The sequence below is a fragment of the Pelophylax lessonae genome (genome assembly GCF_965119305.1).
Source record: "Pelophylax lessonae genome assembly, chromosome: 1".
Lineage (NCBI taxonomy): Eukaryota > Metazoa > Chordata > Amphibia > Anura > Ranidae > Pelophylax > Pelophylax lessonae.
The window spans coordinates 633,937,974-633,965,125 of record NC_138768.1 but is presented as its reverse complement, the minus strand read 5'-3'; the positions used below and the strand labels follow the sequence as shown (position 1 = coordinate 633,965,125).

At 39.4% G+C, this 27,152-nt stretch overlaps 1 protein-coding gene across 1 annotated transcript in view; it reads right to left on the bottom strand.

Annotated features, from left to right (window-relative positions):
• The window catches only part of FAT4 (FAT atypical cadherin 4), a 333,326-nt gene that overhangs the window by 65,903 nt on the left and 240,271 nt on the right, over window positions 1–27,152 (bottom strand). The window contains exon 6 of the mRNA XM_082261525.1: window positions 27,094–27,152. This exon is cut by the window's right edge and continues 116 nt beyond it. Coding sequence (XP_082117651.1) covers window positions 27,094–27,152 — 59 coding nt within the window. The remainder of the gene's footprint in view (window positions 1–27,093) is intronic.

The window sequence follows — 27,152 nt, the reverse complement described above, 5'->3', positions numbered from 1 at the left end:
AAACTAGCTGAGTTTGGATAATTATGCATTTTTTTCTGGACCAATTTGAACCCAGTAGGACTGTTTTTTATTTATTTAATCTGGAATTGAGCTGAAGTGAACCTATATTTATTTCAGTCACACAATCAAAGCAAGAAGCTTATAAAAAAAAAAAAAAATGAGTGGATGTTTAAAAAAAGCTGTACTTTGTCCAAGCAGAACAAGGAAACAAGCTTGGTTCAATACCCTCCACCCCAGCAGCACATACCTTTGTTTTGCTACCCGACCATTCCATTCAAATGACAAAAGCAGGGAAAGGAAAATTTGTGTAAGATTTTAGTAGCTTTAGTTGAAGCTTACATAAGACTAAAGATTGTATCCCCATCCCATTGTGACAGTAGTGCTGGCCCATTCAGCAAGGATCTGTGCTATTGCATGTGCATAAGGGGAGTATATCACATGCTCCTTTATATCTGGAAGTACCAAGCATTTTCTTTGATCCCAGTGGCCAAAAGGAGCAAAGTTTACTTCAACCTACTTCACTTCAGTTCAAGTTGCAACATAGATTCAGAAATTATAGCTGATTTCTAGTGTGCATGATTGGATGTTTGTGTTCACTTCACTTCACACGTTAGTAAGTCAGGCCTCCACCTACATATCTTTGTGGCAGGTAAAAAGGAGATATACAGATACTGATTTTTTTTTTTTAAATCAACCAACATTTGTAATGTATTAGTAATATGGAAAGATATTAACCACTTCCCGCTGACGTGGAACATATATGCCGCCTTATGTAAACAGTTTTATGTGCTAAAAGGGCACACCATGCGTGCTCCTAGCACAGTCATCCGCGGGGACCAAAAAGCTCCTGATGCATACTTGCATTTGGGAGCTTTCTGATCATGTGATGGCTGTGACAGCCAATAACAGTGGTCACATGACCCAAATGTCCGCCTTTGCCTTCGGGCATTTAGAAGCTCTTAAAGGACCAGGAGGTGGTAGCAGAAAGGGGTTAATAAAAGCAAACAAAAAGAAAGGTCCTTTAATCCATTGTAAATTTACATAAAATTTAGGTAAAGAAAAGTATAGTTGCATTCAGACAAGGAAAATATTCATATATGTTCACTTCATACAACTAGTAGTTGTAACATGACCAAAAAAAAAGGGTCTCCAGATCAGTCCTTCTTAACCAAGGTTTACTGGAAATCTAGGGTTCTTCCTGAGGCTGATAGATGTTTCTTCAGCAATGAGCACTTTCTGTCTCTTAGATAAGTAATCACCAGAGATGTATAGTAACTAAGTAGAACTACTTCACTACTGTACTTAAGTACCGAAAGGCGGTATCTGTACTTTCCTAGAGTAGAATTTTTTTCTCCTTCTTCCACTTTTACTTCACTACATTTTTTCGATGATTTCAATACTTCTACTCCAATATTTTTTTTTGTGCTGCATAGTTACTCGTTACTATTATAAAAATTACCACTGCCAGAACAGTAGATGTCAGGTTTCATGAAGCTCAAAACATGTGTATTATCAGCGCATACGAAAATAAATGCTACTGTATGTATAAATAAAAGCTGCATTTGAAATAATAAAAAACAATATGATGTTCAAACTTTTGACTTCTTTCTTTAATAACTACATAACACAGTACTTGTACTTTTACTTTCAGTACTTGAGTAGCAATTTTTTTTTCAAAACTACTGGTACTTTTTACTTTCAGTACTTGAGTAGCAAAATTTTTAAAAAAACTACTTGCAATACTTAAGTACAAAAAATGTTGAATACTTTAGTACTTCTACTCAAGTCACTTTTTGATCAAGCACTTCCACTTCTACTCAAGTCACTTTTTGATCGAGCACTTGTACTTTTACTCAAGTATGGGTTTTGAGTACTTTATACAACTCTAGTAATCACTAACATAAATGATTCCTTTTATATATATGTAAGGAGGGCATTTTTCCCACTCACAACCCAAGTAAGAGGTATTCTTCACACTGACCACTATGTTAATGTTAGTTGTAGATACAGTCATTTTTTTCAGAGGTTCCCTCGAGACCTGAAAGTTATTTCAACAGTTCCTCTATGTTAAAAGGGTTCAGAAATGCTGCACTAGATAGCACATTTAGGTAGCTACAACTGTATATACTTGTCATTGGAAAAAATTTTTTTGTTTAAAATATATTACCATCAAGATATATCTTCTACTTTGCACAGAAGAAAAATGTTAATAATTACAATGAAAATAATAACATAGCAAAAAGTAACCAAATGAAAACCATCTTTCATTGTTCTAAATGTTCTAAAGATAAACATTTAAATGTAAATAAGTGCCATGAATAACCATAAATCCTCAGCACTCTTTGTGCTACTTTATTAAATAGGCTTAGTTATATATTTCATTATATATACGCATGCAGTACTTTGTCTAAAAGTTAGCAACTGTATATTTTATTTAACTTTTATTAATATAAAATTTACTTCTAAAATTCAACAACTAAACTGCAATATTTCTATTATTAAAAAAGTCCATGTAAAAAACAAATTAAAAAATTCCACACCACTAATTAGCACACTTCTGAAATGTAAAACCTATTAGTGTGACTCATTTTATTCTATTTTGTCATGCAGCCAACATGTGCCTTTGACAAGAAGTGTTCTTGAATTTAGGAAAAAGTTGTTGAGTATTTGTGCTTTTAAAATTAAATATATACCATCCACTGGCAATGTTGAATTTGTCAGCAGCAATAAAGTTTAAAAGGAAAGGAAAATTGAGATTGCTTCTTGATTTCAACAATTACGACAGGATTGAAATGTATATACTGTCATTTTGTACATGTCTGTTCCCGTTGCTAGTTATAGCAAATTTTACTACCATAAAAAATCTCTTACCAAATGTGATTACCAAAATTACCAAACAATTTTCATTTCTGTCCATTATTATTCACACAGCCCCATCACACAGAATGATGGCACCACTTCATCTATTACATTATGGAATGCACCGCTGTCCTTTCAAACCCCAGTTTGCTGACTTGGCCATGAAGGAGCATCCATTTGGTCACTCCATTACCTCTTGCTGTCAGATTTCTTTCAAGCACATGAGCACCTCAAGCTTTATTGACTGCTAGTACTGTCTCTCCTCTCCATCTATGTGCTGCTGTACAAGCATTGTCAAGAGGCTGACAATAACGCAAATGTAGGTACTTACACTAGTTACATCAACAGAGGTATATCCCATGCATTTCTACTTCTGATAACTGGATTACATTGATCATGTCAACAGGGGGCAAGAACACACAGGGGGAGATTTACTAAAACTGGAGCACGCTGGTACAGCTATGTATGGTAGCCAATCAGCTTCTAACTTCAGCTTGTTCAATTAAGCTTCGGCATTAAAACCTGGAATCTGATTGGTTTCTATGCAGAACTCTTTGCACTCTCCAATTTGAGTAAATAACCTGCACAGAGAGCTGCAAAATACATTATGAAGTGAGTCTAGGCACAAGTTCAGCTGCAAAGTGCCTACTGCAGGTGCTATAATATTGACTTTCGTGTTTCGAAAGATAAGACTGTCTTAGTCTAAATCCATTTTCAGAAGAAAAGAAGAAGGAAAACAATAAAGAGTAACTTCTCCACTTAGTCAATAGTCCTGAATTCCAACATTTATGTTGCTGATTTTTGTTCACGATATTTACTGTTACTTTTAACATTTTCTCGCGCTCAGTTTTAATTCAAAAAGAACAGCAAATCTGAGCATCTGTGGTGATATATAAGCAGCAAAATTATTTTTAGGTGAAATCACCGGACTGCAGAAGAAGAGAGAGTTTGTAAATGTATAAGCATGTAGTCTGTGTGTAATACCAATATCATATTTGCGGTGAAAGATTCTATTTTTCTTGGTCAGGCTCGTTTCCCAGAATCTAGGATTTTACTGCAATAGCAGCTACTCCTGAGGACTGGGTTTTTAATCATTTACCAGTGGACCACCAGTAAGTCTTTCCTAAGGTATCCCTTGACAATTATCTGCATGATGAGGAAGAGAGCTATTGTGTCTAAATGCACAATCTCTAATCCGTTTTAATATAAAACGCTACTTCCATACTTGTAAATACAACTTCTGCATTACCTAGAACCAAATGTCATACAAGACATCATTAAATCAAATCAAACCACCATATTGATGTAAGACTAAATATAGGTGCACCAATGTGTGTACATTTTTATAACTAAGAGTTTGAATAGATATCAAATAATATATATAAAATAACATCTGTGTGAAAGATATCAACATTACAACATTACAGGGTCAAGTCACAAAAACCTAATGCAAGCATTCTTTCCTTTAAAGTGGGTGTAAACTAATTTACAAAAATCTCATAAGGGGGGATTTATCAAAACTAGAGCAGCTATGCATGACAGCCAATACGATTTCATTTTTTAAGTTTAACTAAACAAGCTGAAGACAGAAGCACAGCTGCTGGAGGTTCTGCCTGCTCTAGTTTTGATAAATTATCCCCATAGCATCTTTAATATGTTAATTTAAAAAAAAAAATGGTTAATCTTTTAAAGCTACAGCCCTTATTAACCACTTGACCTCAGGAAGTGCCCCCCCCCCCGCCTTCATAAGCAGGGCATTTACTGTATTTCTATTTATCACTGTGCTATTTGAACTGGCAATTGCTTGGTCATGCAACACTGTACCCAAATGAAATTAAATAAATTTTTCACACAAATAGAGGTTTCTTTTGGTATTTAATTGTCATTTTTTTTGTTTGTATTCTGCTATTAAAATTAAATTATTTTTAATTATTTAACTTTTTTTTCCTCTTTATACATCCACTTATCAGAGTAGTATAGTGTCACCATAGTTTTTTTTTTTTCACCGTGATTGCTTGTACAGTGATGATCACTGTAACAGCAATAGTTTTAACAGTCATAAATGGCTTTCTTTCATGACTCATTGTTTACTATTGTGCTGCTGTGATTGGCCACAGCTTTCACATGGTACAGGGAGTTGTCATTGGCCCAGGTACTGTACCGTGTGATCACTGATGACCAATGAGTGATCACACACAGTAGTAAACAATAATGTCTTGAATGGATTACATTTGTTTACTAGGTGTCATGTGATTGCACAGCAATCACATGGTATCTAGGCCACTCACAGCGGCCAAATACTGAGCACCACAATCTGCTGTGCTCACCGCAGATCGTGCCTCTACATGCCCCAAGGGCCAGTGCGCATGAGCGGGCGGTGTATGGGTCTGTCGAGGTGCCTGCTCAAGCACCTTGGCCAGCAGTAAAAATTGTATAATTATGCCATGAATGTCCATGTTTATATACCTCTTGTTACAGTGAGACAAGGCTGTGTTCTTTTGTCCCAACTGCTTTCTTGTGTTGTCAACCTGTAACATACACATCCAGTGAATACAATGAGTGGTTTTGCCAATGCTTACTGCTGTTGTCAGGAAGCCTACTCTGAATAAGGACTTACGACTACTATTAGCTTGCATGCATGTAAAATGTGCTTTGTGAATAGCTCAGCAATCAGCGAGAGTAACGAATAATACCTGTAACATTTGTAATATGTGTGCAATACTTCATTATTGCCTTTCCCCCGGTGAATGTAACATTCCCTAACACTTGATTCTAAGAGAAAAAAGAAAAACCCAAAACACATACCAGACTCTTATCTGAGCTTGGATGGCCAGGAAAGGCATGTTAATGGGGGCAAGGGTCTCTTCCCCACAATCTTGGCCTGGCAGTTGTGGGGGTCTGAGGCAGGGGGCTTACTGGAATCTGAAGGCCCACTTCAAAAAGAAGGCAGCCCCCCCAGATATCGATAAAATCTCGATATGAACAGATAAGGAGTACAAAGTACCTAAAATTATTCACAACAATCATGTAATCTAGTGATTCAGATCAACGTCAAATACAATGAACGTTGTCCGTTGCCCATCGAACAGCTCCCGGTGCCATCATTGACCATACATAGACATGCCCATATTTGGTCAATGACATCAAGTGGATCCAGGATTTCCATTGCAGACCTGACTCTACCAGTAGCTGTAGAGTCTACTAGAAGCAGTTGTATAGATAACAACGATATAAACTGGGAAAACCTGCCAGAAGTTCTATGGTCACATCATACACTTTATTAAAAAAAAAAATCTGTATTGTAATAGCAATACAAACAATAGTTTTGACAATGCAGTATAAGCTTACTTGAAAATGTTCCTTTTGTGTGGTGAGTGCTGCTTGTCTGCTGGTAAACTCTTTCCACAACCAGGATTTACTGCATGCTTTACAGTTTCTCATTTGCTCATTCTTTTGTTTTACTTTCAGATTCTAAGGACTATATAACCCATGGTAACTTGGTGCCTGTGATTCCTGTACTGTCTCTGCCTCCTGAAACTCCTCCACTAAGCACCTCTGTAGTTCAGAAGGCAGGCTCTGTGAAATATGTGATATAGCAGAACCAGTTTACAAACTTCGAGGTCATTCAGATTAATAAGGGTAGGCTAGAAACAACTGAAATTCCATGTAGAAATGATTATATTATTTTACTTTTTATGTTTTGACCACAGATACACTTTAACCACTTAAGCCCCGGAAGATTTTACCCCCTTCCTGACCAGGGCCTATTTTGCGATTCGGCACTTCGTGACTTTAACGGACAATTGTGCGGTCGTGTGACGCTGTACCCAAATTAAATTGACGTCCTTTTTTTCCCACAAACAGAGCTTTCTTTTGGTGGTATTTGATCACCTGTGCGATTTTTTGATCATGCGCTATAAACAAAAAAAGAGCGACAATTTTGCAAAAATAACAATATTTTTCACATTTTTTTTATATGAAATTCCCCCACCCCCCAAAAAAATGTAAAAATCTAATTTTTTTAACATTTTAGGCCAATTTGTTTTCTGCTACATATGTTTGGTAAAAAAAAATCGCAAAAAGCGTATTTTGATTGGTTTGCGCAAAAGTTATTGCGTTTACTAACTAAGGGAAGGATTTTTTTCATTTTTATGTTTTTTTTTTTAACGAGTAATGGCGGCGATCTTCCATTTTTTTATCCGGGACTGGGACATTGCGGCGGACAGATCGGACCCTTGACTGACATTTTTTACACTTTTGGGGGTACCAGTGACATTACTACAGTAGTCAGTGCTATACATATGCACTGTTACTGTAAAAATGACACTGGCAGGGGAGGGGTTAACTTTATTGGAGAAGGAGGGGTTAAATGTGTCCCTAGGGGCATGCTTCTAACTGTGATTGGATGTGGCTTTTCATGTAACAGCAGAGATCTACGGTCCTACATAGCAGGACCGTATGATCTCTGCTGTTACACATGGGAGAAAGACAGGCTGCTTTGTTTGCATTAGCCACCTGCCTTTCTCCCGGTGTAACCGACGATCGCGAGTGACCAGCGGACATCGGGTCCATGAGCGAGCAGGAGCGCGCCTCCAGCGGCGTGCGCTCGCTCCCTAGAGCCTCACAGGCTAGCGACGTAGTACTACGTCACTTTGCCTGTGAGGGGCTGACTGCCGACGTAAATCGTTGTTAGGCAGTCAGCAAGTGGTTAAACAAGTTTAGCAAAATTCTACTAGCACTCCTTGATAGACTGGAGAGACGTTCCATGTATCTTGCATTAATCTACAAGCAGCTGTTGATAGTCAAAAACTCTCCCAAACAAACAGAGACAAGCAGAACTAAAGAAAATGACTCCACTCTTCTGAGGACAATAGCAACATAACAGAGGCATGCTTGTTGTGGGTTGGGTTATCCTGTCCTGGCTAACAGATTTTTTTATTTTTCTTGCTGGTGTCCATTTTTCCAGTAGGAAGCAGTATAACCCCAAAGTCTAAGAATCGTGGACAAAAAGGAATAAGGCTTTCAACATTGAAATGCATTTATTTAGAGAAATATGGAGGTTGAAATGCTGGTTGCCTGACTTCTGTACTGATCCAGTGGCCTCAGGCCATTTTGAAGTGCTGACCTAGAACAACCGTGGAGGATCAGAAGTGACAGGCAGGCAACTTGCTTTACTTAGAAGGTCAGAAACGACAGACTCTGTATTTATCTTAGTAAAGATTTATTCATATGCCTTAGTGAATTGAGACTAATCTCTTTTTGTGACAATATAAAAATAGTAGTATACTTCATTGTTTGCTTGTTGCACTTGTTTTTGGTAGTACTGCAAAGAATTACTGCTGTTGTTTTGTTTCTCTTGCTGATGCTGTTAGTATTTCTGTTTGCTCTGCAATAACTTGATGAGCTTCTGTACCCTCATTTGGGAAGTCATTTCAGTGTTAAATTACTGATATTTGGCTGTTAGTGAAATCTCCCTTATACAAAAAGTCCTAATTTCCTGCTTGGGTAAAATATGCTTAGGGAAAAAATACAAATGATCTGGGGGGGGGGGGGGGGGTATAAGTGCATATAGGTCAGGCTGGTTCCCTTTGTTTTGCTTATTCAATTTTTTTACTATTTATTTATTGGTGTTCTGCCCTTTTACATTTTATTTCCTATTGTTGTTATCAGTTTTTTCTGTGAACAATAATAAATAAATAAAGTAATCATGCCAAGAAGGGGCAATTTTTGGCAAAAGAACAGGTTCAGAATAGTAGAAAGGAGCTTCTTTAAAGTGGTTCTAAAGGCAGAAGGTTTTTTTTATCTTAATGCATTCTATGCATTAGGGTCAAAAATCTTCAATGTGCAGCAGCCCCCTCAGCCCCCCTAATACTTACCTGAGCCCCATCTCGATCCATAGATATTGCAGGGGAGCCTCAGCTGTCCAGGATTTTCCCTCCTGATTGCCTTAGACACAGTAGTGGGCACCATTGGCTCCTGCTGCTGTCAATCAAAGTCATTGAGCCAATAAGGAGAGAGAGAGGACGGGGACGAGCCACAGCTCCATGTCTGAATGGACACACAGAGCAGCGGCCCGGCTTGGGTGCCCCCATAGCAAGTTGCTTGCTGTGGGGCCACTTGGCAGGAGGGAAGGGCCAGGAGCGCTGAAGAGGAACCTGAGAAGAGGAAGATCCGGGCTGCTCTGTGCAAAACCATTGCACACAGCAGGTAAGTATAGCATGTTTGTTATTTTTAAACAAAAAAAAAACAAGACTTTTAGCCCCCATTCACACTGGGGCGACCTGTGAGGCGACCTGGTCGCCTCACAGGTCGCCTCCCATAGGGAAGCTGCGGACCCGTTCTGATAGGAGCGACACAAGTCGCTCCGACTCAGAAAAAGGGTCCGGAGCTTCTTTGGGGCGACCAGGAGGCGACCGCCATAGACTTCAATGTTACGAAGTCCGTGGCGGCCGCTCCGAGGTAGCGGCGCGCTGCTCGCACCGCGACCTCGGAGGTCGCGGTGCGAAGTAGCGTCGCCCCAGTGTGAATGGGGGCTAATACCATTTTAAGCCTTGGGGGCAGCTGAAAGCCAATTGCATGCTTACAAACTCTTACTCTTACTTACCATTTTTTGTTAATATGGTAACATTTCAGAACCCCCTGCTTATCCCCAACCCTCATATGGGCTGTCTAAAAGGCACACTGACTTTATTTATTCCTCTTATTTTTAAACTGGGAAGAATCAGTTTTCTATGTAGTACACTGCCGTTGCAGTACCCAAACATTTATTCTTTCTTCTTTATTTTGAATTTAAAGCGGTAGTATATTTTGCTTTTTAACTTTTACCTACAGGTAAGCCTATAATAAGGCTTACCTGTAGGTAAAATTAATATCTCATAAACTTACGCGGTTTAGGAGATATTCACCCTGCATGCAGCCGCTGACACCAGCAGCGCATGCGCTCTGAAGGTCCGGTGGACTCCTTGCCGGAAATTAAATTCCCTCGCGCATGCGCCGGAGTGACGTCATTGCGAATCTGGCCACTCACAGCACTGGAGCCGCCGAACCCGGAAGAGATGCCGAGGGAAGATGTTAGCTGCCTCAGTGGTGTCTGGGCGACCGTGTCGGGGCTTCATTCTAAGGTAAGTATTTCATAATGAGTTAGTATGCGATGCATACTAGCTCATTATGCCTTTGTCCTGCCGCATTTTTTTTTTTTTTTTTTTTTGAGCATACAATCGCTTTAATTATTAAAGAAGCTTTGTTCCGAAAATGCTACATAATCCAAATTAAACTGCTAATCATCATTACATTTCAATCCATGGTTGTCCCTGGGTGTGTAATGACACATGTACAAAATAACTGAAAAATAATCAAATGCAAAATGTGCTTATTAACTGAAAAAAGGAGATAATTATATGGTAATTGCTATCTGGTGGGAGTCTGGTGTAATTGAGGAATAACAGTTCTAAACGAGCTTTAGACAACAGTTTTGGTTAATAAGCCTAATCTATTCAGTTAGTATCACAAGCTCACTGAAGCAGTGGGCATGAGGCATGCCAAATATCTCCAGGACTGTCTGACTTCAATTAGGTTGTTATATTGCTTTCATTTATCAGTATGATTTTATTCTTGCACATATACTCATGCTTTTATCATGTCATCTATTGGTTTGAGGCCAGTCAAATAAAGTATTGTTGATAGCATCCTCATCTGTCTTAATTGGGTGTACTTAAGGAGCAGCCTCTAAAACCACAAAGCATAATATTCTCATATCTCTAAAAATTGATAAAAGTACATAAATATTTTTATTATTTCAAAATGGTCATTAAAATTGTTAGTGTGGGCTGACTTCACACAAGTCTTAACATATAAAAGACAGTATTTTAGAAATACAGTGATAAATATTAGCAATGTGTGCTAATTCAATTAAGGAAAGCATCTGCTCTGATCTTGGTCCAAACAATACAACAGCATACATGAGCTCATTAATATTTTGATGCCTTGGGTCTCTTAATCTCTAACATGTTTGCTAATTTCCTTAATAGCATAAGCTGATCTAGACACTTTTAAGAGATGATTAGGTCGCATCAGTCTCTACCATAGCTGAGACTGATTAGAGCTGAAAACCTTTTGTTTTTTTTAAACCAGAATGTAAACCATTTTGAAAAATGTAATATTTTTCTACTGTATATTGTTTTTTATAAAAGCGAAAAACAAAGCAACAGTGTTTTCTCAGCTTTTGCTCCAATTTTTCTGGGTTTTTTTTTTTGCACATGCCCATACGCTATATACTGATGTTTACGATAGCACCACCATAAACACGAGTACAGCAGCACACAGGTATTCATGTCAATGTATGTGACATGTAATTTACATGAGAGGTATGCTACACCTTGGCTGCCCAAGCAGAGGAAATACGCTGGCAAATACAATGAACAGGCTAAGCTGCCCGCGTGCAAGAACACATAGGGATGATTTACAAAAGGCAACTAGACTGTGCACTTTGCAGGAGCAGTTGCACTGTACATGGGGATTTGCTCCAGAGCTTAGTAAATGAGAGGAAGCTCTGCTGACTTCCATCATCCAATCGTGTGCAAGCAAAAATGCTGTTTTTTAATTGCATGTGATTGTTTTTTAATTGCATGTGATTGGGTATTCTTTGCAAAGTGAAGCCTCATTTAATTTACTAAGCTTTGGAGCAAACGCCCTTGTAGAGTGCAACTGCACTGGCAAAGTTGCCTTTAGTAAATCAAGCCCTATAGACTTTATTGCTCTTTTGGACCTCCACGTCTATTATTAGTCCCACAAGTCCATATAATATAACTTCCATTTGATCTGTTTGCCAGTTATTTCCATAAAATCACAGCAATGTGTTAATGCAGTATTAAACCCAAATACAAACTTGATTATTTTGCACCTTACTAATTTTAGATATGGTGGCTTTGTTTTATTTTTTTCCCTTAATTTTCACTTTGATTCTGCCAGGAAGTCTGGTATTTTTCAACTTCCTTTTACAGACCAAGCTGTCCAGTACAAGTGTCAGTTGCAGGGTTGAGACAAACCATTTAGCACTGACAGGGGTGCTTACGATTGTCATCTTTTGTTCATTTATGTAAAACAATTAGGAATTTGGCTTTTAATTTGTTAGTTAAGTCCAAAACACTACCCTCCCCTCAGATTGACTATGCTGCTGTGTAAAGGCATCCCCGTTGCTCCTTCATCCAAAGTGGAGACCCCCTAAAACTGGAAGGGTTACTGGCTGTAAAATAAATAATAAAGCAAATGCAGCCACCGCATTTAAGGACATTTAAGGACTGGTTAACTGCAATATATGACATGATTGTTTTTGGGTTTAACACCATTTTAAATATATTTATATATATAGAGAGAGAGAGACTAATGGGAGAGTAGCTGGTGTTCTTTTAGGCAATGCCTCATGCAGGAATTCACTGACCCCACTGTAAACCTATTCAGAAACACTGGATCAATTACTAGGAGTAGTTGACAGAGCTTTGGTCACTGTGGGTGTTGGAAAAATGTGGCCTTTTTTTTTTGTATAGCTATATTCAACAGATAATTCAAATGTGTGGGGCATTTTTTTTCCAAGCAGAAATTTTGTATTAGCTAGTTCTTGACTTTGGGCAAAACGGAGGTATCTACTGGCACAAAAATAGAAGGGATCCAATAAAAATGTGAGCAGATAGTGGAACATACTAGGGATCGACCGATATTGGTTTTTCGTTGCCGATACCGATATCGATATTTTGCCAATTGCATATCGTATCGGCCGATATTGGCCGATATTTTGTACATTTAAAGTTTTGAAAAATAAAGACAATTTTTGACACAAATCTGGTACTGAACATGTGGGGTAGGTCTTTTAGCTGTAATGTGTGGTCTTCTCTTACCTCCCTGCCTGCCAGGAATCCCGTGTGAACCTAGTTTAGTGTAATTAAAATCCTAGAATACCCTTTATTAGTGTTTTAAATATTGTCCAGTGTGTGTGTTTTTGTAATAGAATAGTGGGAAATACCTTCATTACATCACTGCTCCGGGCTCTCCTCTCTAATCTCCCACCCTGCTGTTTTCTCCTCTCATAGCTGTCAGAGGAGGATCTCAGTCCCTCTCCTCTACAGTGTACACAGAAGGGCCAGGTATTAGATTAGAATGGTGTGAAATACCATTCGTTACATCGATGCTCCGGGCTCAGCTAATCTCCCGCTCTGCTGTTTTCTCCTCTCATAGCTGTCAGAGGAGGATCTCAGACCCTCTCCTCTGCAGTGTACACAGAAGCGCCGGTTATTAGATTAGAATAGTGTGAAATACTTTCATTACATCTCCCGCTCTGCTGTCCTTCTCTTCCGGGTCATGGAAGGGCCAAACGGAGATGTAATGAAGGTATTTCACACTATTAGATCACAAAAACACACACTGGACATTATATAAAACACTAATAAAGTGGATGCTAGGATTTTACATGCACTAATATTACATACAGTAATATCGGCAATATCAGTAACCTCCGGGGCCGATACCGATATATCGGGGAATGTGCATATCGTCCCTTGATATATCGGCCTTGTTGATAATCGGTCAATCCCTAGAACATACCTACGAAGCAACAAATCAGCCTATCTACATAATGAACAATCGCCACAAGAGCAAAATAGAAATTAGTGAATAACAAATGTAAATGGCCCTGATGAAGGTATCACCAACATAACTAAGTTTAATGAGTATTAACATACCACAAATACAAGCCATGATGAATTGTGTGTATTTGTGAATGGCAACTTGTGGGTAAACCAGCAATTGCATATTAATTTACACAACTCCAGAGCCACACTGTTTGCAGTTTTACAAGATTAATATTTTCTGTATGTACTGTACATGTTATTAATACTGCAGGAACTTGATTCACAAAATAAGTGGATCTTGCAGTTATAGTTGACATAGCTAAAGCTTTTTAAAGGGACTGACCTCTTTAGTAGTGATTGGACCTATATACAAAGAGTTTTTTTTAACAAAGGGCTGTTTAAGTTGGTTATATCAACTTCATACCCATGTTTTTAGCGTTAAAGTTGAACTCATGTGTTACATTTATTCCTACAGTCACCTCTCCTGTAAATTGCTTACTCTGATTTCACTGCACACTAGGGTTGATTTAATAAAACTGGAGAGTGCAAAATCTGGTGCAACTATGCATAGAATGCAATCAGCTTCTAACGTAAGCTTGTTCAACTAAGTTTTGACAGAGAAAAAAAATGGAAGTTGATTGATTTCTTTGCAGAGCTGTACTCCCCAGTTTTAGTAAGATTGGGTTCACATTTGTGCGTCCGCAGTTTTCAGCTTGAACCCTTTTGGAAGGGAAATTTGGGTAGTTTCTGTTGTCATTATGATTGGAAAAGAGTTAACACAGTTGATTGATAATAAATGGCTTCAGCCAAACACTAACCATGAGTGAAAGAAAAGTTTTTGTGTTATCATTTATATTCTCAGAAAAATGGCCAAGAAATCATTAATTCTGCCGGGGTATGTAAACTTATGAGCACAACTGTAGTTTCATTTGTAAGTATTTTTGATGTTTACCTTGGTGTCAGCTTTCTAAAGGGTATTCTCACATTGTTTTCTGACTATTTCACCCTGCAATAAAGGCTGCACACACACTGAAGTGGAATACACAGTATTCTTGCAAGAAGTTATAGCGAAAATTACTCCATAGATATTTATATAAAATTGAAAAAAGCTGATGTAGTGTTAGAAATCTGGATAATATTTCACTGCTTTCACTAAAGCAATGAACTAAAATTGGTTCCTCTGGGAGCTGTTCTGAGGATGAGCTGTAACTTTATGTTTTACTAATAAGTGAATTCTTTTCACACTTCTATCACGTGGCTTTTCCTTCGTTTGATTTGCCTGCCAGGGACTGCATTAAATGGGGCTCCCGTGAGCTTAGCTTAAAGATATGAGCATGGAGTTTAGGATTTAGACATGTCCTGCAGGAGGTAATTTGTGAACAGCTCTCTCTACTACAGTGATGGAGGCTGAGCAACTCAAAGGATTGCACCAACGATAGAGATACACTGCTGCTCCAGGCATGAAATGTTTCATAAGTGTCCTTACTTCACATTCTCAATCAGATTGTTGGTATTACCACTTTCCTTAGATCATCCTGCAACAATAAAATTATACCCAGATGTTTTGTATAATAGCATGGGAGGATACCAAATTTCATTTTAAATTGGCAAATTTGGTAGAAAAAAATGATTTGATATAAGTGTGTTTGTTTTACTGTGCTTTTCTTGAATGCCCCATAATTTCACCCAAAGTAGCAATGTAAACAATCTAAAATTACATATACAGCAAAAAAGAAAGTGAAGCCTACTTTTCCCTCAATAAATGCGTATGCAATGTGATCCTTCTGACTGATAAATGCCATGTTTACATATTTCGAAAATTACATGCTACAGATTAAATGCTTCTATATATGCATTTTAGATAATGCTCCTGGTTTACCAAGTAACAGGGATGGCAGCAGCACCAGTTTAAATAAACAAACAGGATAAAGTAACATGTGATGTTAAGGTCAGTTATATGCCGCACAAAAGGGATGTACAACACAACTAAATCCTATGAGCTAGTACCCAGATCAACAAGCGATGATGATGATGATTGTTAATATTATTATTATTACAGGTACTTATACAGCGCCACCAAATTACACAGCGCCTTACATCAATACGCTATTACATTATTTTATACACTCACATCAGTCCCTGCCCTCAGGGAGCTTACAATCTATTGATTTGGTCATATGCACACACAATATATTACCAAAACCATTGCGATTCCTGCCTTTACATGCACATGAACTTTTTTTTTTTGTAAAATTCTTTTTATTGAAGTTTTCACACAAACAAAACATACAAAAACAATAGACCAGCTCACCCCAACATGGGGGAGTCACACAAACAGCAACATCAAAACAGTAAAGTCCCCCCCCCCACCCCCCACCCTGGCAACCCAACCCCCAAACACAGCCGGACTCCCTCCGAAAAAAGCAGGATAATGGGACCCGGAACGACTGAGCCCCGGCGCACCAGTGCCCAGCCATCCCCACTCCCAGCCCACACATAAAGGAAGCATCACTCAGTTAGGTGAACATTATCATAACAAATTACAAACGCTATCTACCGTACATGCACATGAACTTTAATGGCATCCCAGTCTTAGTCCGTAGGGTTCCATTTTGAGTTTGCCCACCCTTTGCAGCAATAAAAGCTTCAACTCTTCTGGGAAGGCTGTCCACAAGGTTTAGAAGTGTTTCTATGGGAATGTTCGACTATTCTTACAGAAGCGCATTTGGGCAGTCAGGCACTGATGTGGACGAGAATGCCTATCTTGCAGTCTCCGCTCTAATTCATCCCAAAGGTGTTCTATTGGGTTGAGGTCAGGACAGTCAAGTTCCTCCACTCCAAATTTGTTTATCCATGTCTTTATGGGCCTTGTTTGAGCACTGGTGCGCAGTCATGTTGGAACAGGAAGGGGCCATCCCCAAATCATTCCCACAAAGTTGGGAGCATGAAATTGTCCAAAATGTCTTGGTATGCTGACACCTTAAGAGTTCCCTTCACTGGAACTAAAGGGCCAAGCCCAACCCATGAAAAGCAACCCTACAAAATAATCCCCCCTCCACCAAATGATTTGGACCAGTGCACAAAACAAGGTCCATAAAGACATGGAGTTTGGAGTGGAGGATCAAAATTTTTTATCCTTTTAGGCAATTTGAATTCTGCTACATATTTTTGGTAAAAAAAATTGCAATAAGCGTATTTTGATTTGTTTGCGCAAACGTTATGGCATCTACAAACTAGAAGAAAGATTTTTGTAATTTTTATTTACTTATTTTTACCAGCAATGGTGGCGATCTGCGATTTTTAGCGGGACTGCAACATTGCCGTGGACAGATTCGACCCCTAACTGACATTTTTGAAATTTTTTGGGGGGACCAGTGACATACAGTAACACATACATACATACATACTACAGTAATCAGTGCTAAAAAATATGCACTGTTACTGTAATAATGACATTGGCAGGGAAGGGGTTAACCTAGGGGTGATCAGAGGATTAAGTGTGAGCCTAGGGGGAGTGTTTACTAACTGTATGGGGGATGGGCTTGTGAAATGATCATAGAGACCTGTGATCCTATAAAGCATTTCAGAGAGAAGAACGGTCAGCTGTGTTTACAACAGCTGACCGTCCTTCTCTCTCAGCGGGGAGCGATCGTGGGTGCCAGGCAGCAATCGCGGCTGCCAGTCCCGTGCATTGGCATCCTCGCTGCCTAGTGGGGGCAGGAAGCGTGCCAGTGGCAGCGCGCACTCACCCCTCCCCCCCAGCACTACGTGCGTGACCTACATAGAGCTACGTCAGTTGGCGCAGCCGAGCCAGCCTGCCACAGTAAACCTGCGGCGGACGGACGACAACTGGTTAATTAGGCTTTGACAAAAAAAAAAAACCTTGAAGCAGATTGGTTTTTATGCAGACCTGCACCATATTTTGCATGCTTTGGTTTTGGTAAATACCCCCCATTGGTGTACAATAGAGTGGAGAAAGCTTTTGCATACACTTGTTAAGTAGGAAGCATCGAATAACTGTAGAGACAGTACATATAACCACATTATACGGCTTTCCAACTGTGATCTAAGGGTATTTAGGGGCTCCTCAATTATTGCATTTGCTGGAAACGCTATATATGCTTCAAGGTATTTCCAGGGAGTGCTCAGTTGTCCCCTACATTTCGCAGGACACTAACCATGTCCCTGATTCATAGCATATTATGTAGAACTTACAACAGGAGTTTTTCAACAACTACAGTATTTAGCATATTTTCTCTGTATGGCCAGCACTGAAGTTGTATAGAAATGTTTAAAACTGACACCTGATTTGTTGGTATAGTGAACAGCCCTGTCGTCTTTGCTCTACTTTTTATAAATAGATGTATTATAAGTACTTCTGTTTGTGTTCTGGCACCCATTCTATAAAATAGGGTAATATTTATTATTTTGATCCAGTTGCATATTTTTTTATAGAAGGCCTTTGGACTCTGTATCCGAGTTATGTATTGAAACAGTAGACCCTGGCTATATGCAGGTTTCCAGATGTGCACTTCATTAATGATGCAACCAATAAATAAATGGAAGTTGATGGGTGGAATGCAAGTGATTTCCCTATAGAAAATGTTCAAAGAGTTAAAGACATTAATGAACAAAGCGGCCTTACCAGTACTATTCCTGTCACGTAGCCAGGACCTAATATTTACCTATCTCTCTGTGTCTCTGGCAGATGGAGGAAGAGAGAAGTATTTTCTCATTGGCTTACTCACAAAGCAAGGTACAGCTATACAAAACAATGATTTATACACTTGCACGCTGCAACAGTCCCATAAAAACTCTTTCACACAGGCGCCTATTGCTTTTTTGGCAAACACACAGAGTAGAATGATAGGCTAGTATCTGCAATCTGAAGGCTGTCACAGTTTCATAACATTTCCCATAGAGATTTAAGTACAGGCCACTTGAGTGAATTTGCACATTATAATAAAATTCCCTGGGAGAAAAATTATTACATAGATCTTGTGTACAAGAGAGGGGATTAAACACTACAAAGTAGAATTCAAAAGACAAAATCTAGTGTGACCTACAGTATAACCAAAATGAAAACTTTTAGTGCACATTAAGGTTATATGTATTGTGATAAAACTTGGGCTAAATTGCCAGACAAGGCATTGGATGGGACGTATTTATTGTCTGGAATGTGGATTGTGGCAGTTGTGGGTTCTAGGGAAGACTGGTGAGGAAATAGGTAAGTCCACCTTTAAGAGGTTGAGGCTGGGTTGTTGAAGAGAGATTGGGTGGGTCTACAGTCTGGCCGCCCTGGTCCACAGGTCCATCTGTCAGGATAAGTGGCTCATTATAGAAGGGCTGGGAAGACTCACAGTAAGGGGTTGTGCGAAAGAACTTTTAAAAACTCAGTGGAGGATAAACAGACTGTTTACTGCGTGAGAACACATAGTTTCACCTACCAAACTACCATATGGACTAATGTATTCGCTACAGTAAGACTTTGTTTCTTTGTTTTTGCTGTTTTCAGTTAATAGCCTACATGGAAATATATATAGGACCTCAAATGGACTGTGTTGTACAGTGATTTTCTGCCACAGAGCTACCACCTGAGCATGTCCCCTATTAAAATATGTGTAAAGAACAAATTGTCTTTTAAGTTGTTGCCCCCGCACCCCTAAATGCAGGTCTAATACTTATCCTTGTCTACGTTTCAGTGATCTTCACTTTAAGGTCCTGACCAAATCTGCACTCCTTTCTGAAAGTGGTACTTCCAGGTTTTCTTCAACCTGCCCATGCATACCATAACCCTATTTACTCCTATGAGCAGAGTTGTCCTTCATAGGACTTCTGTAAGGGCCATAAGCACAGAGGAATGAATGGGTAATCAGCATGCATTTTCAATAAGAAGGAAGGGCATTTTTGATAGAAAGGCTTTGAGCCCTTCCATTACAGCTCTCCCTTCCACCTATTCACAAAGTTTTTCTTCAAATGCGAAGTTATCCTTTAAGGGAAAAACATTTACATGCACATTTTTTTTTGCAGGAAAAAATGTGTATTTCTTATTTTTCCCCACCGAAGCCTGAAAAGCATTGCTTCCATGACAGCGGATCACGGATGCAATGTCCGGCTCCTGCAGACACGTCCTCCAGGTATCTGCCCCGACCTCCGTATGGGTTTTCATTTACAAAACTGGAGGACATGTGAATGTACTACAAATGCACTGATCAGTGTGTTCCTAGTCCATTGAGCACTAGCAACTGTCTGCTGAGATGGTTCCACATCACCCAGGGACTGACACAGATACACGAAGAAAGAACATCCTCCTTTGCAGGGAAGAAAATAGACTACTTGGGATCTGAAGCATCACATCACCACAGGTTAGGTTAAGTAGGTAAGTAATTTGGACTTTTAGAATAACAAAAAATTGTGGTGTATGTATGCATATCAGTAAACCACATTACAAATAAACAAGAGTGATCCAAATAGTCCAATAAATGAATCCTAGAGTTAGCCTTTAAGTGTAGGGGGGGGGATTTTTACAGTAAAGTCCATGCACAGAAATCCTTACCTGTGTGGTGCAGACTGTCTGCCCCCAATCACTGCAAGTACATACTCACCAGATTGTAGGAACTCCCTCTCAGAGGGTAATACATGCTCATTTTTTCCAGCCTTGGATCATCCACAGTGATTGGGAATGGTATCCACCTGATCTACAATCTACAGAGAGAAAATAAAAAGCTCCAAATGGTGTGATATTGTAGTAAATATTATTAAAATCAAAGTACCAAATAAAATGCCAATAAGCCAGCTATAAAACTTACAGTAGACACTGCCAGGTCTTTCCCCAGCAGCTTGTGATGTCAGTCCACTAGCTTATCTCAATGCGTTTAGTCATAAGGGACATCTTCAGCAGCCCCTAAAGACATGGGCGGAGCTAGTGGACTGGTGCCATACACTGCTAGCAGTGTCTACTGTGAATTTTAAAGATAGCGTATTTTTATTTTATTTGGTACTTTCATTTTAATAAAGTTTACTTTGGCATCACACTATTTGAAGCTTTTTTCCCTCTGTAGATTAGAAAGCATGTAAATACTATTCCTAAGCACTGCGAATGATCCAAGGCTGAAGAGAGGAGGAATTTTCTGTTCCCTGGTGTGAAAAACAAGTGTGTAAAAATCTCTAATATTCTAAGGTCCTATAATCTGATGACTGCATACCCCGGGTGTTGGGTGGCAGACAGTATCCACCACACAGGTAAGGATTTTTTTATTTTTATACATATTTTTATTAAGTTTAGAAGCAAAGAGTACAATGACAATTTTATGAACAAAGCGGCCGGCGCAGCCACCTCAATTGTCAGTAATAGTGCAACAAAAGAAAAAAATAAACTTATACACAATATACCGCAAATAACATAAAACTATGGGTAGTATAACAGGGCATAATTGATAGAGGCTACTACAATCAGGCCCTTGTCAGATTATAAAGAAAACAAAACAAAAATCAGTTGTTTGGAGTCTTAGTTAGGGTCTGAGGGGTGCCTGGATAGTCAATAGCTGAGATAGTAAGAGGAGAAAAGAGGCTGAGTAGAGAGGCAGGTGTAAGTTATGCAAATAATACCAAGTGATAAGGACCTAGCAGATGACTCTCTCAGGGGTCAGGGGGAAGGAGATGTATAAAAGGTTGAAGGGTTAAGTGTCTATGGAGTTTATAGCAAACATAAGTTACAGGATTCGAAGGGATCTGGGGTCTGTCAGCCAATATTGCCAATGTTTGAAGAATTTGGGTAGGGTTAGGAGGGACTTAGCAAAGAGGTATTACATCATGCAGTGATCATTAAGGGTTGAAATGACAACTTGTAATCTAGGGGGTTTCTTCCATGTGCGGGCTAAGGACAAGTGAGCTGCTATCAATATATAAGTCACAACTGGGTGATAGGTAACAGGCCATGAATGTAATCCTAGCCCAAAGAGAGCCATCTGTGGGATCAAATCAATTGTAACATTAGAGATTTTGTGAATGAGGGCAAACATGTTTGACCAAATTGCATGTATGTATGGGCAGGACCACCAAATTGGAAAAATTGTCCCATCAGAGCCACACTTCCCCCAGCAGATTGGGGAGTGTGAGGGATAAATATGAGCCAGTCTTGTTGGACTGTAATACCAGCGGCGGTAAATTTTCATCATAGACTTTCAGTGTGTTATATTTCTAGAAAATATAGTGGGTGCGTGGAGTGCTTGGTACCAGGGAAAAGGAGGCACAGAAATTTGTAGGGAAGTTTCCCAGTAAGACATGTCAGGACACTTACAGCCTGGATTCAGTCGTGCAAGTAGATTATAGATGAGAGAGATTCTGCGACATTTAGCTTGCGTTAAATTGTGGAATGATAACAGATACCTAGTTTTAGTGTTGCGGATAGTAGGCATCTTAAAGATGATGTGTCTGACACGCAGGTAGATATAGAAGTCATTATTATGCAGGGAGTAACTTGACAAAAGTTGTTTAAAGGTAAGGAGCCCTTGGGGAGCTAGAAGGTTTCCAATGTTGCAAATGCCAGCCGATAACCAGTGGCAAAGCCGAAGATCAGTGGATAAGAGTTGGAGTGATAGTAGAGGAAGCTGGTGGAGCGCTTGGACATGGAGGCCTCCAGGAGCGTTATAGATGGATTTCCAGGTCGAGAAGGTGGCGTTGATGGTAGCCAGAAAGGAGCACGGTGGGTGATGATCAAGCCAGAGGGCACTAAGGGATAATTTAGGGTCTCCCTCAAAACAGTTGCTTCAATTTGAAACCAAGGGGTGGAAAGTTGTGGGGTCGACCACCACTTAGCTTGGTCTAGTTGGACTGCTTTGTAGTAGAGCCTAATTTTCGGTGCTCCAAGCACCATATGGCACAATCTCATTGGAGTAACAGATTCAGGGATTCCTCTAAATTTTATATTATTGCGCCTGGAGCAATCCTCTAGGTCGGGAACTTTGAGACGCAGTTGTTGTATGGCCTCTGCCTGTTCGTCTTGTATTTATACTACTGCGTTGTGTGCTTTGGTAGCTGTACTTAAGTGATGTTCAATATGGTCAGTGCGCTGTTCCAAGAAGTCTACTTGATCATGTAGATGGTTAATAGACGATCTGAGCTCTCTTTGAAGACCTACCTGTAGTGTAAGCAGCATGGCTTTTAGAGAGCGTTCAGATGCTGGTTGGTCTGATGTGGGAAAATTAGCCAGTGAATGTGCTTGCTGTGACCCAGCTGTGGAACTACAGGGCTCAGCGCCATGCTGCTTCTTTACTAGGGGAGGTGTGCTGGTGAGTTTGCTGTTCTCTTACCTCTATCCCCAGGAGAGGGGCTTTGATCTATTTGGGGGTCCTCAGTGTCCTTCAGGTCTGTGGCTGGTTTGTTGGGAGCTGTATAAGCTGGGGGAAGGGGGGGCCTGTTCCTCTGGGCTTTGCCCAGTTACATATTTGTCTGCATGGTGTAGAGGTTTCATGTAAAAGTCCAGGAGCCGGTGTGATCCCCGAGGCTAATAAATGCTTGCGGGACATAATCTGTGGGCAGCCCAGATAACAAGCCTTCAGTCAAAAGGTGATAGGAACGTTGTGTGGCACTGAGAGTTGTTGAGACAGACTGTGGAGGAGCGGAGCACAGGGTCTTGGCAGCCATACTCTCCCGCAGCTAGACCACGCCAACACAGGTAAGGATTTTTATGTACAGACTTCAATGTATTGATCCCCTACTACATTTAAAAGTTAACTCCAGGAGTTAAAGTGGATGTAAACCCCATAGTGAAATTTGAGCTGCACACATATATCTGTAGGGTTTACCTATCTCTCTTACCTATCTCTCAAAGCCCTAAGTCCTGTGTCTTTCTGCTGCTCCGTTCCTCTGTTATCAGCATGATAACTTCTGACAAGTTCTCTGCCACAGGAGATAAAAGCAACTGGAAATTTGTGTTAAGGTGGGTGCATAGAGATAGATTAGCAGAGAGCTAGTCTATTCAAGACACAGCTCTGCATGTGAGGGAAAGTGGGGGGGGGGGGGGTTGTCTTTCCTCCATTCAGCTGTCATACAGTGTTTGCTAGGACTCCACATCCATTGATTGAATGGAAAGAAAACATTCTAACACAGTGTTCACTTTCTAAACAGTGTAGAAGGCTGAAGACAGCAGATATACAAATAAAACTTATGTAGGGAGATTTGCTTAATCTATGTGTATCATCTGAGGCTGTTCAATTCACTGGGTGTATGTGAGGGTTTACATCTGCTTTAACTATTGGATTGGACTATGTGTTTTCTGTAATGTGATTTACTTATATGCTTATATACGATCCACAATTGTACTTCTGATCGTAAAGGACTTTGTATACTATTCCTTTTTTGCTGGCAGTCTCTTTGGTATTTATGCAGAGTGTAATTGTATTTTATATGTTGCATGTTTGAATTTGTACTTTTAGCTTAAGAATGTTTAGTAACCAACATAGTAATATATTGGGGATGGAGGGTGAATGGATAATAGATGGAGTTAAGTCTTAAGTTCCCATACACATGTTCCAAAAACTGAAAGCTCAGTTCTTGAAATCAGATTTGGATGTTTATTATATTTCAATAATATCAAAGCCAACCAACAAACAACAAAAATTGAAAGCCTGATATTTATAATGATTAGAAAGTTCCAAAACAAAAATGAAAAGCAGTGATCATGAATTGATTACGTTAATACAAAACATTAATAGCTCAAGCAAGAATCCTCATTTGTATGTGCTTTCAAGCGCAGCATTTATCACTTACACAAGAGGTGGATTAAGGACAGCTAGCAGTGATTTGCCTCAGGAGACATACAAGGCAGATTTGTTTTACATTGCCACACACGCAAATATAAACTGAATTGTATGATATGCTATCCTGGCACAGTTTGGAATGATATTTGCATATTAGTTTTCATGAACTGTTTTCTTTTTTTTTTTTTTTTTTAGAATAAATGTATAAAATATTATCAGCATTCTCATTAGACACATACAAACATCATCATTAACTTTGAGTTAACAATAAATAGATGAGCCATGAAATAATCCTCTAGTAGTGACATCACTCATTGGAACCTGAGTAAGACTGACATACTTCTCAACATTTCATCACTATGAATGATAATATCTGAACAGATTTGTTATTAAAAAGCAGACATATGTTCTTAATATAAGTCTTCCAGCTACATAAAAAAACTCAAATTTAAAGGAAAACTTTAATGGCTTTGGTCAATTTTATATAAATATTTTGTAAGCTTACGAGTTTCTAAACTGAATTTGTACTTTTCATTATTTGTATGAAATCTTTATTTTGCTAATTATTATTACAGGGTACCTCCATAGTGTTTTGAAAAATGTGCCAGGGCTTCTAAAAAAAGAGCCTAAAAAAGGATTTAATTCTTCTGGCAGACTGTGCTGATCCACCAGTTAAAGTGTTACTAAACCCACAACAGTAAAATCAGTCTGTATATGCAGTAAAGCATGCTTGTTATACTCACTGTGCATCCTAAGGGGTTTTTCCTGAACATTGTGTAAACAGGCTGTTAGATCCTCTCTTTTCTGATCCTCCCTTTCTTCCACAGTCCCCAATCTATCTGCTGATAGTACAGGGCCTTGAATGCACTCTGCACATGCTCAGTTTGGTGTGTATTTATAGAGTTTATTTTTTATTTTTTGGGAGGATGCATGTGATGGCAAAGGGGCAATCAGCACTGTCAACATTATACTTTTGTGAAGTATAGGGTAAGAAAACAATGAAAACAGGGACAGTTCAGCTATGTATTCATTCAAAAATCAGTAAATATTGTGATAAAGTCTGGGTTAAAATGGCACACAGAGTAGTGGATGGGAGATATGTTCCCAGTATATGGATTCGATCAGTTGTATGCTCCAGGGAAGCCTGGGGAGGAAAATAGGTCAGTCTTTCTTTGAGAGGCTGATTGTAACATTGATCTGTTGGTTCTGGAGTTCAGGCTGAAGTGCCGTACACACGGGCCGAATATTGGGTGGCCTGTCTTGCCAGCTTTTGTTGAAGGGGCATGACCAAAAAAGGTCTGCTGATTGGCATCTGATCAGCGCTCTTAGCCAATGGCTGAGATTGCTGGCCGCTGTGTTCTGGTGGGCAGGTCATCCCCCTGTCAGAACACAATAGGTCAGCGGGGAGATGGCTGTACTAACATATAGGTAGTACACTTCAGCTTTTTTATTTTGTTCAGACCACTGGGTAGCTTTAGGAAGAATTTGGGTGGCTCCTTGCTGCCCCAGTCCACACATCCAACTTCCAGGATGTCTGCTCTTTAAAGGGGCTGGAAAGCTCTCACAAGAGGACTCTGTGCTGTCAGTTTGAAAGCACAGTGCATGATGAAATGAAAGACAGTGGTTTTGCTGTTTGAAGAACATGAAGCACTTGGAGGATTCATCCACGAGTCTGAAACTTAAGGCTAAGCAAAAGTCTACTGCATGAACATTATGATATTTGCTGAACTAAACAGCACCTTTTTGCTTTTTTCAGCTGATGTGAAGCTATTGTGTTTGGACACCTAAAAACAAACCTGGGTACCAGTAATCCCTTAAAGAGATTGCATTGTACCATGCCTTTCTGTCACAGAGCTACCATTTGAGCAAGTCCAGTATCACAATGTATTCCTAAATAAAACAAATCTAGTGTTACTGTTCCATAATCCCCATCACAACAGAAACCAGAGTAAGGATGGAAATGGCAGCACTGTGGACCAATATGAATTGCAGAGAGTTTCATAATAAGGTGTCTCAGGTACTGGAAACTTAAAATGGAGATGTTTAGGTGTGCTTAAAGGAAGGGAAGATGTATCTAATTTGGCATGGCATGTTTATCTATAGCCAATTGAGCACGTTGGAGGCAAGGTCTTGGCTCAACAGCACCAGACTTTGGAAAATAGTTTGGAAAATGAACCAGTTCACATGTATGTGCTTCAACTACATATTTAGCTTGGGTTCCACTTTCATTTGGGAATGTTTATCATGAATGTCAAATCAGGAGAAATTTTGATGCACCTTACAGAACCTCAAAGACTAATAATATAATATATATTAATAAGGTATCAAATTTTTTAAACACACTGTTGTCCTTGGTAATATGGGCATGCACTGTTGGCTGTGTAAAGATGCTGGAGCCATTACAGCTGTAGCAGCCTGATAAACTAAAGCTGATGTAGGACGAGCAATCCTGCCGCTGATGACAACTCACCAGCGACAGGATCAGTAATAAACCACTTCATTAATTAATGTAGAATCACTCCTTTGATGACTTGACCAGTAAATTGTTACTCCTTCACCAGTAAGGGAGCAATGTCATTAGGGTTTTAGCTGCTATGTTAGTGATATGTCACCAATGGCAGAATTACCCATCTGACATGGCTCAAAAGCATTTAGGAAGCTGAAAGGAAAAACCTGCTCCACAGACTAGAGGTAAGGTTCAGCACAAAAGTATACCCCTTTAAGAACTGACTCTGTAACATTTATAGTTCCTCAAAGGGGAATTAAAATGTATGACCAACATGCAATTAGCAAAAAAACTAACTATTTGGGAAATCTCAACATGATACAATATACAAATACAAGAGAAAACATACCTGAATCCACTGCTGTGATTAGTAAGATATACTGCTCTTTCACTTCTCGGTCCAGACTT